The sequence below is a fragment of the Gobio gobio genome, assembly GCF_949357685.1.
Source record: "Gobio gobio genome assembly, chromosome: 6".
NCBI classification, from domain to species: domain Eukaryota; kingdom Metazoa; phylum Chordata; class Actinopteri; order Cypriniformes; family Gobionidae; genus Gobio; species Gobio gobio.
In genome coordinates, this window is record NC_137102.1 from 24,638,358 (window position 1) to 24,655,169 (window position 16,812).

At 38.8% G+C, this 16,812-nt stretch overlaps 2 protein-coding genes across 5 annotated transcripts in view; one reads left to right on the forward strand and one right to left on the reverse strand.

Moving 5' to 3' along the window:
* On the forward strand, window positions 1–13,883 carry fubp1 (far upstream element (FUSE) binding protein 1). 4 transcript variants are annotated; one of them, XM_079820379.1, is made up of 19 exons: window positions 1–192; window positions 780–873; window positions 2,891–2,926; window positions 3,039–3,078; window positions 3,202–3,248; window positions 3,360–3,431; window positions 3,523–3,580; window positions 3,678–3,840; window positions 4,162–4,260; window positions 4,351–4,452; window positions 4,535–4,637; window positions 4,725–4,967; window positions 5,077–5,237; window positions 5,672–5,817; window positions 5,897–5,973; window positions 6,071–6,214; window positions 10,054–10,113; window positions 10,401–10,558; window positions 10,852–13,883. In XM_079820379.1, the coding sequence occupies exons 1-19, from the start codon at window positions 100–102 to the stop codon at window positions 10,858–10,860; spliced, it is 1,905 nt and encodes a 634-aa protein (XP_079676505.1). In that variant the 5' UTR covers window positions 1–99; the 3' UTR covers window positions 10,861–13,883. The 4 variants fall into 4 exon arrangements, with proteins under 4 accessions (XP_079676505.1, XP_079676504.1, XP_079676507.1 ...); XM_079820381.1 differs by having other exon boundaries at window positions 12–192; window positions 6,089–6,214; XM_079820378.1 differs by lacking the exon at window positions 10,852–13,883 and having other exon boundaries at window positions 10,401–10,682.
* Window positions 13,874–16,812, reverse strand: part of miga1 (mitoguardin 1) — a 23,189-nt gene continuing 20,250 nt past the window's right edge. Inside the window, exons 15-16 of the mRNA XM_079820382.1 lie at window positions 16,509–16,625; window positions 13,874–14,951 (exon numbers count right to left, since the gene is read on the reverse strand). Of these exons, the coding sequence (XP_079676508.1) occupies window positions 14,733–14,951; window positions 16,509–16,625 (336 nt within the window). The 3' untranslated portion in view covers window positions 13,874–14,732. The remainder of the gene's footprint in view (window positions 14,952–16,508; window positions 16,626–16,812) is intronic.

The window sequence follows — 16,812 nt, forward strand, 5'->3', positions numbered from 1 at the left end:
AAGTTGGATCAGGATCGAGGCGGCTGCAGTCAGTTCTCTTCATCACTCTCGCGCGTAACGGCCATCTTCCTTCAACTCGAGAAGACTCTTCCTGCAGACATGGCCGACTATTCTAACGTGGCTCCGCCGTCCTCAAACTCCGGTGGAGGGATGAACGATGCTTTTAAAGACGCCCTTCAGAGGGCCAGACAAGTGAGTGATTCGAAAGAGTCTGAAAATGTTCTGTATCTTCGAGCCTTCCGCGTAAAAAAAACCAATATGAAGCTCAACGAGCTCGTTTGCTAATGCGAGGCCTCGATGCGTTGCAACAAAGAGGTTTCAGTTTCGCGTTTTTCTTCTTTACTTCCTTACTTCAAGGTTTAACGAAAGAAGAGTGTCCTTTTATAAAGAATACGTTTGTTTCACACATGTTCTTTTAAACTAAAGAGCAAACGAGTAGTTTTACCTCCACATTATTAGATATGTACGTGAGCTGTAATTTACATACACACAAACAGGCACTCATAGCTGGAATTATGCCCTATGGGATGGCCTCAATACATTCCATACTTCGTTTCGTTTCAGCCATTTCTGTAAGTAAGCAAAGTTTCTGCTAATATTTAGGAAAGCGAAACATTGTATTTCGTTTTTCGGTGCTGCTGTCTCGGAACTAGTTTTTTTCCCCCAGGACAACAGAAGGGACTCTGTGCAGGCCTCATTCTGTTAACGTAACAGCTTTGTTGTGATTACACAGGATAATCGGATACCGTTTAACTTTGTAATTTACAATTTCTTTTTAGATAGCTGCAAAAATAGGAGGTGATGGTGTACCCCCCTCTCCGTCCTCCAATGAGTTTAGTTATGGAGGACAGAAGAGACCCCTTGAAGATGGAGGTAAGTGCATAGGAACCAGGTTTTGACTTTATTGTTGTGCATGTTGGTCAGTGTAAGCCACATTTATTACTCACCTTTTCATCCCTCTCATATTCTTAACTTATTATCCCAGCTGATTGAAGTCAAATGAATGTGCTTAGTTAAATATTTTAGTTTTTGTGTATTTTATATTTTGACCCAAGCCTTCACCTTTAAGTTAAGCCCCCGCCATGTGTTTGTTTCATAAAACACAACATCAACATTTTTATACTATTTTTGTCGTAAAGTCAGTATTAAACAAAAGTTGCTGTTGCTTTCAGAGAAAACTCTGATAATTTTTATATTAGTACTTTTGAGGACTGTTTGCATCTGCTTAAAATAAAATTAACAAATATTTAAATCCTAACTACATTCGAGCACTACGTCGTGTCCACAACTTTCTGTAAAACTGCTTTGAAAGAGTTAAACCAAAAAGACGACGAATAAAGCAAATGCAAGATTTCTTACCAAGAGATGTACAAAAAAAATGTGCCTGATCCATACAAACACAAAGGGTGCTTGGATGTTCTCATCGAGCTGCTTCAAGTAACTTTTCCAGATGCATTTTCCTATCTTTTTTGTTTTGCAAGTGCTTACTCTAAGCAGTTCGGCAATTATAAATCTGTATAACTATATTATAAATCTAATAAGTAAAGCCACATTTGTGGTATTTTCCTCACTTAAGTTCAACTTTGTGGCTTTATATGTTGCAACGCTGAAAAATAAAATGTTCCATGCCAGTCGTTCAATGGCAGTTGATACAGCAATCCATTTCAACATATAAAATAAAATAAATAATATAAAATGTTCACATTCCTTACTAGTCAGTCTCTACTGTTGTATCAGTGTTCTAAAACATATGTTCATGCATACTGGGTTGTGCGATCTCTAGTTAAGAACTGTTTTTAGTTCGAACTTTTAATAGGTAATGCATTTGGATAAATATTTTTTTTTTTTAAATTCCAATCAAGCAAAAAAAAATTATTTATTTAAAATAACAAATTTTTTTGGCCTGAAAGTAGGGGTGCACCGATATTTCGGCCACCGAAAATGTTCGGACGAAAATGGCATTATCGGTTTCGGGCCGAAATAAAAAAAACTGCCGAAAATGAATGGCACCCGCCCCTCCCATCCGTGCGCAAGTGCTTGTTTATACTTTCGCCTGGCTCCGCTGCGCGAGCCTCCGCTGACTGCGTGCGCTCTCCTCCCCAAACGGACGAGGCGTTTATACTCGACGCGCTCACCGTTGTACTATTAAGTTTCACTCACGGTCGAGCTGTTATCACGCGACGCGTCTGCCTATCAAAGATTAAGCATGTCAGCGGTATGAGAACAAATAGAGACGTATCCAGCTGAACTGCCTATTGACAGAAGCGACAATCCCCTTGACTACTGGCGCGTGAACGAAGGCCGCTTTCCATTGCTTGCGCGGATTGCACGCAGGTTATTTATCTGCCCCAAGCACCAGCACAAACAGTGCACAGACAGACTATTCAGTGCAGCATCTCATGTTCTTAATGAGAACCATTCTGTGATTTTCTGTGCAGTTATTCAAATAATTGTGGATCTTTTTTGCACTACTGTTAAAAAACTATTTTATTTGATGGAACAAAACTTGAAGAATAATATTATTTGTTATTATTATTTATATTTATTGTAAAAAATAAAAATATTTTAGGTTTTATGTAACTTAATAAAAGTTTGATTATTTTATTGGTTTGTGATTTCAGATCCATTAAATTCAAGCTATATATATATAATATATATATATATAATATTTTACAATACTTTTTTAAAAGAAGCCATTTTCAGTTTCGGTTTTCGGCCAATATTTTCGGTTTCGGCCCAGAATTTTCATTTCGGTGCATCACTACCTGAAAGGACTTTTCATATGCATTTTTTGCGGTAATAGCCTGATATGTAGTAATTATATGGTTAGTGATGCTACGAAGTTGGTAGCATTGTTTTGGTCTAAACTTGGCCTTTTTTTCCTCTTCAGATCAACCAGAAACCAAGAAAGTTCCACCAAGCGATCGTAAGCATTGATTGTTCCACATTGAAATAGTTAACACATTTAATAGGTAATCAGTTCAAAGATGTGGCTGTTGTTTGCTCATCTCATAACTTCATGCTTTTATTTGCACCAGCTTTTCAATCTGTAATGGGAGGCATGGGTGGCCCACCAAGGTAAATGTATTTCTTTTTAACAAAGTATTAAATGCAACACCATTAACCTGTATTAAAAAAAAAAATCATATTAAGTACATTTATGCTGTGTGTCTTCTAATGATGGCTGTCATGTCTGTGCAGGTCTATATCAGAAGAATACAAGGTTCCAGATGGCATGGTTGGCTTCAGTAAGTTGACCAATTCGTTTTTTCAAAATTCATATCCAAGACTAGAGACATTTGAGGACTTGCTTTTAAAATTCATCAATAATGCAGTGTTAATTAATCACTCATTTACAGTCATTGGAAGAGGAGGAGAACAGATTTCAAGAATCCAACAGGACTCAGGCTGCAAAATACAGATTGCTCCTGGTGAGTGAAAATGCTGTGCCCCTGACATTGTGCAGCTGAGGCTCTTTGGGGCATAAATGAAAATACACTCTTTCTGCATTCTACCCAACAGACAGTGGTGGCATGCCTGAGAGGTCAGTGACATTAACAGGCTCGCCTGATGCCATCCAGTGAGTATCTCCCCATTTTTAAATTTGTTTTCATGGTTAAAATGGGTATGGTATTTTAGAAATGGGTACAAAACCAAATGTACATTTTCCATAATAGGGCTGCAAAGAGGTTGCTCTCAGAGATTGTAGAGAAAGGCAGACCTTCTCCAGCATTCCACCACAATGATGGACCAGGGATGTCTGTTCAGGAGATTATGGTCCCAGCCTCTAAAGCGGGTCTGGTTATTGGAAAGGGAGGAGAAACAATCAAACAGTTACAGGTAATGTGCACAGATGTGGTTTATGTAGTGTTCATTCTTTTTACATGTTTTTTTTTTTAGACATTTCAATACTAAATTATCTGAATCCTGCAGAGAGAGGGGGGAAAATCTATGCTTTCACTATTCCTTGACCTATGCTCTCACTATTCTTTAGTCCCTCCCTAGCTTGTACTATTCTGAACAATGTCTGAAACATTTCAGCAAGTTCTTGTTTATTGCCTTATTTATGAATTGCTTGTTGTATTCCTCTTTTGTGAGTCTCTTTGGATAAAATCTAAATGATACAATGTAAACTGTAATTGTGCAACACTTGTTTAACAGGAACGTGCTGGAGTCAAAATGGTCATGATTCAAGATGGACCCCAAAACACAGGTGCTGATAAACCACTCAGGATCTCCGGCGATCCTTTTAAAGTTCAGGTGAGTACACTGAAGCATTCACATTGCGACGTTGAATTATACTGAAAATAAATCTAAATATTTTTAAATGGTATGTGTTGATCTGTACAGCAAGCTAAAGACATGGTGATGGATCTGATTAGAGATCAGGGTTTCCGGGAACAGAGAGGAGAATATGGTTCTAGAGCTAGCAGTGGAGAAGGTGGTCTGGATGTAAGTACTGTTTGATGAGATGAACCTAATGTTTTGATGAATCTAATGTAATGCTCTATTGAAACTTTGGATGTTGCTTTAGGTCCCTGTGCCAAGGTTTGCAGTGGGAATTGTGATTGGCAGGAATGGTGAAATGATCAAGAAGATTCAGAATGACACTGGAGTGAGGATTCAGTTCAAACCAGGTGAATAATTTTATATGCACATCAATGTAAAAACAAAAACTAAATCGGTTTCAGATCTTTGACACAGAGGCTTGTTTTTTGCTTCAGATGATGGCACCACACCAGAGAGGATCGCTCAGATTATGGGGCCTCCAGACAGGGCACAGCATGCAGCAGATATCATATCTGACCTACTGAGAAGTGTGCAGGCAGGAGGCCCCCCTGGTCACGGCGGTGGGGGCAGAGGAAGAGGCCGCGGCCAGGGAAACTGGAACATGGGCCCTCCTGGAGGCCTGCAAGAATTCACTTTCACTGTGCCTTCCATGAAGACCGGCCTCATTATTGGCAAAGGCTAGTTGCTGATAATTACTTTACCTTTGAAAGGATATGCAATTTATGTCATTAATTGAAGAAAAATTAGAACATTTTGATAAATTTTTTTCTCTCTCTCTCTCTCTAGGGGGTGAAACAATTAAGAGCATCAGCCAGCAGTCCGGAGCCAGGATAGAGTTGCAAAGAAACCCTCCACCTAATTCAGACCCTAATATAAAGATATTCACAGTCCGTGGATCACCCCAACAGATTGATTACGCCAGGCAACTGGTTGAGGAAAAAATTGGAGTTGAGTGTCTTGGTTTCCTAACAATAATTTTTTTTGGGTGGACATGAAATTCTGCGCAGACAAATTGACAAATTTATGAGATGGCTTCAACTTAAGTTTAAATAATACAAAGACTTTATCGTTCATAACTTCTGGAGAAAAAATTAACTTTCTAATGTGCATGTTTCGACCTGCTGTCGCGCATACTATTAAATGCCGTATTCTTTGAAAGGCTACACGTTTGACTGTGCACGTTAGCGTGTACGTATACTTTGGGCTTCAGTTCCACCCTCAGTCAAATGTCATGAAGATAACAGAAGTTGTTTTGAGGGGCAGGTTAATGTTTTTGATTAAAGATTATGAGGGCATATGAATTAAGTACTGCAACATTCTGTAAAAAATGAGAATTGTCCATTTTGATTTCATACTGACTGTTTATTTTGGTTTATCATAGGGTCCAGTTAGCCCTATGGGTGGCCCTCATGGTCCTCCGGGGCCCCACGGAGGTCCTTCTCATGGCCCTCCTGGTCCACCAGGACCTCCTGCTCCCATGGGCCCATACAACCCTGGGCCCTATGGCCAGGGCCCTCCTGGCCCACAGTAAGCACTTTCTGCTTCATGGTGTTTAGCATGTATCAGTGTTTTCACTTGTTCTTAAGGAGTAAATTTGTATCCTTAGTGGTCCTCCAGCACCTTACCAGCCTCAAGGTTGGGGCAACGGATACCCCCACTGGCAACAAGGGCAGCCAGATCCCAGTAAGTGCCCATAGATATGCTACTCAGTGTTTTCCTCGTTACTAGTCAGCCATTACCATTTCAGTTGTCTGTTGGATGAAAAATTAATCTGGCCAAGGTGTTGGTTGTTCTCCAGATAAAGCAGCGGCTGATGCTAATGCTGCTGCATGGGCAGCCTATTATTCTCAGTACCAGCAGCAGCCCCAGGGCCCCATGACACCCACCTCAGCAGCCCCAGGCACAACCCAGTCCAACGGACAAGGTATGTCTTAACCTGCACTCCACAAAACCGCCACCCTTCCTTCACTCTAGACCTACAGTCTATTGTACAGTAGTACTTAGTAGCCTTTCAGTGTAGCCATCACTACACAGTACAAATTTCCTTTTTTTTTTATTTTTATAAATGGTCTTTATCCGTTGATCTGGGGTGGCCTTTTTTCGATTAGAACTCATGGACAGGGCAGTTTCTGGGACACTCAACCTGTTTGTGCAAAGTGCGCCACCTAGCCAGGTGGAGGACTTTCTGCAGCCTTTGAAAGAATGGTTTTCAATTTCTCAAATTGTACCATTTTTAACAGGTGACCCGCAAGCTCCAGGTCAAAGTGGACAGGCAGATTACACCAAGGCCTGGGAGGAATATTACAAGAAATTGGGTATAAATATTTTGCCAAATGTAGCTTCCGGTTATTTTTTATCAGGTTAAATAGCAGCAGGGCTTGAATAGCCAATCAGTCCTGTTTAACCTATGGAGTCTTGCGAGGGGAAACTAGTGGAGAATTTTGTTTTTGGTGCTTGTCCACAGATATATTGGTCTCAAACCCTGCTGTTCAGAATGAGGAGCTGTAGTGTCTCAACAGGTAGAATAGGATTAACACATTGAAAACATGAACGAAATTGTACTGCTCAGTTTTGTATATACCTATTATGGATAAATATCTGCATTTCCAAATTTTTGCCTGATATCACGGTATTTCAATGCCAGTTGCACTTATAAATGGGGCTGGGCGATAACAATTATCGCAATAAATGAGAATTAAAACGGCAGTGCAGCGTGATCTTACTAGAGCAGGTGACTTGTTTTTTTACTGATCGGTCTCGTATCATGTGGCTACTAAACAGCGCTGTGAGATCCAGTGAGAAGTGCTTGAATTCATTGAACACTCAGTGATTTAAACCAGATGAAACTGCACTGACAAACACAAGAAACATTGTGCCATGAACGATCCAGTTAGGCTTTTCAATCCACACATCACCATCTTTTACCATGGATTTACCATAGTAACACTAACCGGCCGGCCCACATTGTACAGCGGCCCACCGGGAAAATTCCCGGTGCTCCTGGTATTCACATGGCAGAAAAAGGGTATTCATATCAAATTATATTAATGTATAACACATTTGAAAAGATACACGTTCGATTGTACACATACATTATGCATTTGTGCAGTTGAATTTATAGTACAAAATGTCTTTGGGCTACTGTTTTTCATAACAAATACCATATAAACCACATTTTACCATGGTAGTGAGGTGTGTGTGTGTGTGTGTGTGGTTTTTACCCATGGTTGTCATGATCTAGAGATGAACGAATCTATGGATGACCAATGGTTAATTTTAATAAAAGTAGAGTCCTATCTCAAACAGCCAGAATATAAATTTTGCCCTGAGGTTTTTGATTTTTACAGACATGTTCTTTGTTAATGAACCAATTTGCATCATGACGCAAGCTACTGTCTGTCAAGTGTGCATTTCTAGAAGACAAAACATACTAATATTATTATTGCAGCCTGGCCTGCATACTGCACTGAAGATATGCATCAAAATATTACCCGTAGAACATGCATGAAATTAAGAAATAAGTAATAGGGGCGTAACGGAACACACAACTGATGGTTCGGTACGCATCTCGGTTTTGAAGTTAGTTTGGTACAGGTTCGGTACAGCAGGGGAGAGAACTAAATATAAAATTGCTTTTTATTTATTTTAATTAAACTGTGGTTAACTGAACAAATTGTCTGTCCTTAAATTAATTCAATTATAACTAAAAGTTTCTTAAATATAATATTAAATATAATTTAAAAATAACTATATAGGGAGCCCTTACTTGCACATTTCTATAATATTAAAGGTTAACAACAGAGCAAAACTATTAGCCTAAATTCAGTTGCTATTTATTTTTAGATATAATATCAACACTCAAAAAATAACATTGTATGCAAACATGTAAACATACCATAAGGCAGTTTTTGCATTAACTTCTAAATTATAAAATAGATTTTACTCCAATTTGTTGTTGAAATATAGTCATTTATACACAGTGGCTGTCATTTTCATGACTGATTTATTTCAACATTCATTAATCAAGACATCACTTTATATACCCGTGTTTTACACAGCCGTGTATTATGTTTTTTTTAATCCTCTCATTTACACATTGTTGCAGCCAATAAAAAGTTTGGTTTTGTTTTTAATGTCGAAGTAGTTATATTTTGTTTCTTTATAAAGTTAATTTAGAAAAATGTTTGAAGCATTTTTTTGTTTGTTAAATTAAAGTTTTTGTTTTTTAAAGTGACGACCAAGTGGCTGACAGTGAGTTAACCCAACGCTTTAGCCTCTCAAATCAACACTTGTCTTGCTTATAATAAAATCTATAGATATAAAACCCTTCCAGCATCACAATGTTAGTTTAAACATTTACTATCACCACCACCACCACCACAGTAAAAAGGCATTTTTGGCAAGCTGAGGCAGGCTTACACCTCTCTGCAAAATTAATATAAATCCGATCTTTAATTCCCGCGCTATATGCACATTTAATGGAGTTAACGTCATCGAAAGCAACAGATATGAGCTGCATTTTATTCATCAGCTCATTTCAAGATCAAAGACTGCAATATGAGAACAAGCGACCTAAGCACTGGTAAGAGCATTTAGTCTCATTAGTTTTAATGAAGATGATTGTGTTTTTGAGCATCTAAGACTTAGCCTATTTTCAGTTTCACTTGCGGCAGTTTGCGTGTTGGCTTGCTTTACTCATTTGCGGCGATGCGTTGCATAGCGCCATACTCTAAACACTGTGCGAGCCAGTCTTGACAGTCGCGGTCTCATGATGTTTCCAGCAGCGCAGCACATCTCATTGTTTCTTTTAAATAATGAATGTCTAAAATATAAAAGGCCCGAAACCCAGCCCGCGTTTGAGGTATAATGTGAAAATTGGCCCGAAGCCCGGCCCTAGGGGCGAAAAAGGCTGGGAAATTCGGGGCTCTAGTTTACAAGCTATTTTTTATGTCTTGCTGCCGTTTAAACACTGAGCGATTACATGACGCATGTTTCAGTAAGTTGTGATGTATCCTCAACATACCTTCAGCTGCCGCCGCTTGAACTGACGTGCCTATACAGTGATCTATCATATCAAAGAGCGTCAAAATGGCATTTATCCTTTGAATTTCGTGATAAAATGGACAAAATACTTGTATGTTCCGCACATAAAACAAGCCTACTGTTGACTGTTAAAGATTGCATTTCGATACCGTTCGGTACACTCATGTACTGTACTGGAAGTCATGTACTGAAACGGTTTGGTACACGTGTGTTCCGTTACACCCCTAATATTTATTAATATTTATTTTAAGGAAAAAAGACTAAAAAAGTATTGTTTTAAGGCGTATGTATTTTGATGTAGAAAACATTTTATTTTGAATATTCTACCTTAGATTTGTGAAATGTTCTGACAATAAAGAGTTAACTGCCTAGTGTCTACAACTTTCTCTCAGGAGCAAAAATATGCCTCAAAATAAAAAATAAATAAAATAAAGATTTGATATGTATCAAAAGAATTATCAGTATCGACTGATATGAAACCATTTGAATTTTGTTGCCATATCACCCAGCCCTATTTTTAATTATTAAATTTGAAATTTAATTGAACTGTTATTCTAATGACAAATTTAGATTTATGTATAATGAATTTGGTGGTAGACTTATAGTATAGTTGCATGTTTTTATCAGAATTGTCAGTAGATAATTGACCAATGTGTCATCTTCACTGTGATTGATTTGCGTAGGCTCATGATTAACGTCTGTTTGATCTTGTCTCTTCAGGTCAAGGACAGCCTCAGCAGGACTACACGAAGGCATGGGAAGAGTACTATAAGAAACAAGGTGAGACATGGATGTGAATGTAGATGCCTCGATTTTTTTAAAAGTTTTGGGCAGCTGCAACTCTTTCACAGTCCTCTGCAGTAGAGCTGCTGTGGACTCAGCTGCCCTAGAGTAAAGTTGTGGGTTTCTGTCCCGGCTATTGGAGGATGTGTGGCCGGGGTCGTTCCCCCACTTACAAACAAACATTGTCATGGACTTCATTAGCTTTAACCATGTACTAAGTGGTGATTTATTGTTCCTCAGCTTCATCTTCTATCTTTAATGCTTTGGGTTTTAATTACTCTCAGGTCAAGCTGCTCCCCAGGCAGCGGCAGCAGCGGCGACGACTCAGCCAGGAGGTCAGCCAGATTACAGTGCAGCGTGGGCAGAGTACTACCGCCAACAGGCAGCGTACTACGGCCAAGGCGCCCCTCAGGCGATGGGAGCTGCACCCCAGGCTCAGCAGGTACACTCCCGCTAAAACTCTGTTCTCTTCAGATGTGCATGTGTACGGTTTTTGTCAACCACCACCCCCCCCACCCCCTTTTTTTTTCTTTTTTTTTTTCTCTAACTCTTACTTCCACAGGTGCAGCAGGTTTCCAGACAAGTCGTCGATACAACACTTAACCAAACACTTTCCTCCTCAAACAGGCTTCTTTTATCTATTTTCTTTTATTTATTTTTTATTTTGGGAGGGTGTTGCATAAATGTTTCTGCTCTTAACATGTTGTGTATTTCTTATGTATTTCTTCTGCACAGGGCCAGTAATGTGAAGTGGACATAAAGTAAATGCTACATTGTCAGAAAAAAACCTTTGTTAAATGTTTGGATGCAGACGCCATGATGAAGATCTTAATTTCATTGGTTTGAGTGTTTAACCTAGATCGCAGACCGGCTCCAAAGTCAAGTATATATATATATATATTTTTTCCTTTTTGTTTTGCCACTCTTGTAAATGAACGGTTTGTTTTTAGTCGGGTAATATTGGTCATTCCAGCTCCTGTATCTCCTGTATCTCATGTAGTTTTGAGACTAAACTATAGTCATTTCCATGTAAATCATCTCAGTTTTAATGATATGCCTGTTGTGTTTTGCAATAAAACAATGAAACCTCCTGTGTTGGTAAGTGGGGTGCAAAGGTGGGGAATGTCTTGTGAAAATTTCATTTTGGGGGGGGTCTTGTATGCAAATTTACAGAGAGAAAATGTTGCGCTTTTTTTTTTCTTTTTTTTTTTTTTTTTTTTTCTCTCCAACTGTCTATATTACCCTTGATTTTTAGTTTGATTCCTGGTCTATTTTAAAGTCACAAGTAAGAGATCATTGATCATTTGACATTGCTTGTTTGACAAATGGACAGCTGTTTTTTTTTATTTTTACTGGTCATTGCTGTGGATGTAGGTGTAGGCAGGTTATCTAAGGCAAAGTGGCTTGGTGTTGGCAAGGTATGTGATTAATTCAATAACTCTTCAGTGCTGTAGTGTTGCTCATCCTTGTACTGCATTTCACCTGGTTTGTTGAGGTAGTCTGCACTGTTAATGAGAGACATTTCCTCCCTCACAGGCAAGATTAGGAAGGCGGTAAGCAAGTATGCGTCTTTACATAAACTGTTCCTTTTATATATATATATTGTGACTGCAATCATGTTGCAAGTATTTTAGTTTGTTCTCCAAGTTTGCTGCTTTTTTACAGGGCAGGTCAAGTGTTCTGATCAACAGTTATGCCTTGCGAAAATACTTGTCCCCATCATATATTTTTTAAATGTCTAAAATCCACCAATTGTGTACATATTTATATCAATATTGCTGGCATTTCTAAAACGTTTTGATACGATTAAAAAAAGCTCAAATGCGAACGTGGACTACTTTTTTGTCTGCCCATTGTTTGTTAGAATTTTTCCAATATAGGCCTGTAGGTTTTTGGAGACTCTGGCCTTCCACACCAGTGAAATGAGCTCTCCACTGTAAGTACAAAATGTACATGACTTTGCGGCCCAATTTGTTTTGCTGTCAATGCATTGTCTTTGACTGACTGTAGCGCAATGTATTTTAAATATCTAAATGTTGCCCTTTTGGGGTAAGTATGTCAGGGCTGTAACTTTGACTTTACATGCATTCAAGATAATGACTACCCTTTTTCACATTGGACTGTTATTTTTGCCATAACAGCATTGTGTGATATTTACAAATTGAGTCATTGCCATGTTGACACTGCTTTTAGTCTCTCAGACTTTTCATATGAAACTGTGAACTGTATCACTGTGTTTTAAGTCAGGACGTCTGTAGAAACCGCATCCTTTTTCCCATCTGACTTAACACTGATTAGACATTTTTGTGAATTGTACTGCCAAGTGTTTTGTACTGCATATAGACCCATAAAGACCCTCAGCAAATGACCTCTTTCAGATGTTAAGTAATATTAATGTCCAATATCTAAATCTGTGCCTGACCTGTTTGTGTGATTTGAGGTCATTGAGGCTGTCAATTTGATTCAAGTTCTTTTTGATTTGACTGTTCATTAGTGAGCAGTGCAATGTCTAATTTTGCAGTGTCATCCCTGACCTTGCACCTTAGGTTCTGCAGCAATAACACAGGTAAGAATATCCTAAGAAATCAAAATAATTGAACCTGTGATCTAGTGCAATGCTTTTCAAATATGAAACTGAGGTCGATATGTGCGCTTTTTCAATTAAGTATGTCTCTTGTAGTAAATAGACTGGCGTATGCTACAAATGTCGGAATTTAGGTCTGAAGGAAGTATGTTTTTGTCCATATGAATTGCATGGCATTGACCTGTAGCTCACAAAACCAATGTTTTTCCTCTTTTGACAACTTTAACTAGAATTGTTATGCTTTTCTAAATGAACCCAATGTGATAAAAAAACAAAAAAAAAGATTGCCAATTTATTAGCTTCCTGGTAAGTCTGTTTAGTGTGGTCCTGTTCTACTGTTAATACAATGCATGCAGATGCAAAATGAACCAGAGCTAGTCCTATGAATGCACTCTGATAACTGACGTATACTGTATGTATGCTCATGTTTCATTGGTTTGCAAGCTTTCTTAATGCCCCTCTGTAGTGCTAATGTTTGTCCCACATTGCTGCCTTCATTCTCACTCACAGTGTTGAAGATGCTGCAGGCGTAGTTCGTAGAATCAGGTCCTAGTTTGTCCGTAAGGAGGAATCCTTTGAGTCTGTGCCTCCGCTGAACGTAGACTGTTCAAGGGCTCCAATTATAAGGTAAAAATATATCATGAGGAATCTGTCATTGCAAAGTCAATGTTTCTGTTAGTTTAGGGTGATGCCAGTTAGTTTTGATTATAGAAATGTAGCCATGTTTCTGTATTATTGGTTGAGTAATGGTTCTATGAAATGTTCGAGTACATGCTTTGCCTTTTGTTGACAAGCGTAGGGATTTAATGTACATCAATGCTGTAAAGGTGGACCATGACCAGACCAGGAACCTTTTTTTGTTTTGTTTTAGTTTATATATTTGCCAGACTGGTTTCAGTTAGAGTTTCGTTAAACCTAGTCTTTGTCCATTGCTGCATATCTTTTCGTATGCATGCAAGATGTGCTTTCCTTTGAGCAAATTGTTCACAACAGAATTCGTGGGGGTCTAAAAACGAAGAGAAAATCGGAGGCTAGCTGAGAAATTTGGAGCATGCCTTTGAGGTAAAACAAGCTATCATGAACTGTTAAAGCTGTTGAATGTACTTCTGATTTTTGCTGAGAATTGTTGGTCTGAAATGTTGAAGATTGTTGCCAGTGTCATCAATAAAATTGTAATCTTTACAAAATGGCTTAGGTTTTTATTTATCATGTAGTGATTTCAGTGTTTCTGTATACAATACATTAATACTGGATTACTTAAACACAAGCAAGCCTTAAGCACATTACAGGACAAAATACTTGAAATTCAGGTCACAATACAATATACTCTTTGTAAGGCTTATATTGCAAGTCATTACATGAGCTTTCACAACATTCATGTGCTTCTCATGGCATCACTAAGAATGTCTAAAATTCAATAAGACAAATAAATAGCATCCTTTTTCAAATCTTATCAAAATACTTCCAATAAAGCTTTCAAGTCTCAACTTCAAGGACCTTAATTCAGATTATTCATTGTGCAAATTCATAAGTCAAATTACGGTAACACTTTATTTTGATGGTCCCTTTTGAACATTATGTTGCCTATAAGTAAATTTGCAACTACATGTCTACTAACTCTTTATTGTGATGGTCCTCCGACAGACATTCTACTGACTATAAGTAACTTTGCAAGTACATGTCAACTTATTCTAACCCTAACCCTACCAGTCTACTTATACTCTACTAACACTCTAATGAGAATTAGTAGACCTGTAGGTGCAATGTTATTTATAGTCAACAGAATGTGTTAAAGGGACCATCAAAATAAAGTGAAACCCAAATTACTACTGGAACACATTGAAGACATGTAAAAAACATCTCCCGCTTTGTCCACTTCATTTTAAACATTACACAAACTTTACACTGCATTGGCATGGCACTAATAATGACTTGGAAAACAATAGTCATACTCATGTGCTCTGGACTCAGCAAATGTAGGAGATAAGTACATGTCCATTAAAACGTGGGGGATGTGACATACGGGTGTAGCTCACTGAACCTGTGCCTCCAGCAAAGCACTGGGTACCAGGTGCAAAGGTGTGCCACTACAGCCGTTTAGGTGATTGATCATGTCGGTACCCAAGTACGACAGAAGCAGCTCAGAGCGACGGTGAAGCAGGTGAAGGATATCTTCAGATAGAGTGTCCAGACTAGAGTAACGCACTTTATCCAGGTCAAAGATGTCCTTCAGGAAGAACAGCACCTGCTCCTATGGTACAAAAGATAAACCGTTTTGTTCCTGAATTACTATATTCGATGAAGTTGAAGGCATTTGGTGAAGGTTATACCTTGGTAGTCTCACATGACCATCAGTATTGAATTTGGCTCTGCAGCGTTTAATCCATCCCTAATCAAAAACACCAGAACAAGCTAATCAACGTATTCAGCTTACTAGACGATTACAGGTAGGTGAGTTTGATCTAAACTCCTCTGGGCAGATTTGAGCAACCATATGCTACTTGGACAAAGCTAGCAGAATCTTTTATCCATGGGTGTCTAATCCTGCTCTTGGAGGGTCAAGGTCCAGTAGAGTTCAGCTTTAGCTGGTTCTGGTGTGTTTAATTCAGTGTTTCCCAACCCTGTTCCTGGAGGCACACCAACAGTACACATCTTGGATGTCACCCTTATCTGACACATTCATTCCAGATCTTGGGCTGCTTTCCAGTTTGTTCTTTTTATGCCCTTCCCTCGCTAACTTCCCTCCATCTCGTTGACTCGGATGTACGTCTTTGCTTACATTGCATGAGTGCCCAATACTGGCTGAACCCCTTCAGCCCTTGATCACTTGGAATCTGCTATGGAGTTGTTTATTTACTTTTCCCACCTTATGAATTTGTTTAATTCAGCAGTATATGTATATAGATGTGTTTGGGTTGTTTAAAAAAAAATAAATCAAATTAGTTTGTGGTGGGGTAAATTAAACACGATCTGCAGTGACGTGAACGCAAAGTGGAACGGAGCCCTAAGATGTGAGGATGCACACATGAGAAGCACCCTTGGATTCCCTCCAGGAACAGGGTTACTAGCAACTTCTAGTCAGGAAGGTTAGAGCTAAACTCTGCAAAAGTGGCTCTCCAGAAGCAAGATTGGACATCCCTGCTTTTATCCAAAGAGATTCAAGGACGATCCCTCTGGACCAGGGGTCTCCAATCCTGCTCCTGGACAGCCACCTTTCTGCAGAGTTCATCTCCAACCCTAATTAGATACACCTGAAGCAGCTAAAATGGGTTGACTTGGCCACCTAGATGCTAGCAGATGCATTACAATTGTTCTGTCAACAAATGTATAAGTTGTTTCCTTCAGTGCAACTCTTGTAAAGGTTAAAGATTCAATGCCATGATACTTGGCAAATCCATCAAGTTCTTGCTTTGTGCAGTGCAAAACTTGAGCATCCTAATTCTAGCTAGTTGCGCAGAAGGCAAGCCAAACAAACTCAATATGGGGATTTCTCACCATTTCTTCCCAACAGTGTAAATTATGGGACATTCTCTAATCACATGGTTCTTTCAATTCTGGCCCTGGAGGGCCACAGTAATGTAAAGTTTAGTTCCAACCGTATCTAACACACTTATCTGTAACTTTAAAGTAATCTGGAAGACTTTGATTAGGGTTAGAGCTAAACTCTGCTCTATCAATTTTATCATAAAAATAAATGCCATTGTACTTTAAAATGTGGTGACATATGCATCAGGCGGTCAGTGTATGTAGGCATGCCGTTTGAGACTGACATGCTTTAGGATACAGAGGTCATCAAATTGCACCTCACCTTGAAGAAGCCGCAGAAATCGTGCAGGGAATTTTTTGGACCTAGAAACCCCCAGGCCAAGACAGGACTTATGTGTTCACACACTGCATAGAAATGTGCAATGAAGCCATCTTGAACCTGCACACATAAAATTATATTTAAAATACCGGCTAAATAAAAAAAAAGTAGCTGTATGGATTTAAAATAGGCAAATGCTTAAGAGTTTATGAAAAGAGTACATTTTATTGCAAGGAATTTTATTTCGATCAAGATGTGCATCAATTTTTGGTCAAGATCTTGTATTGACAATACAAGAGCCCAGCAC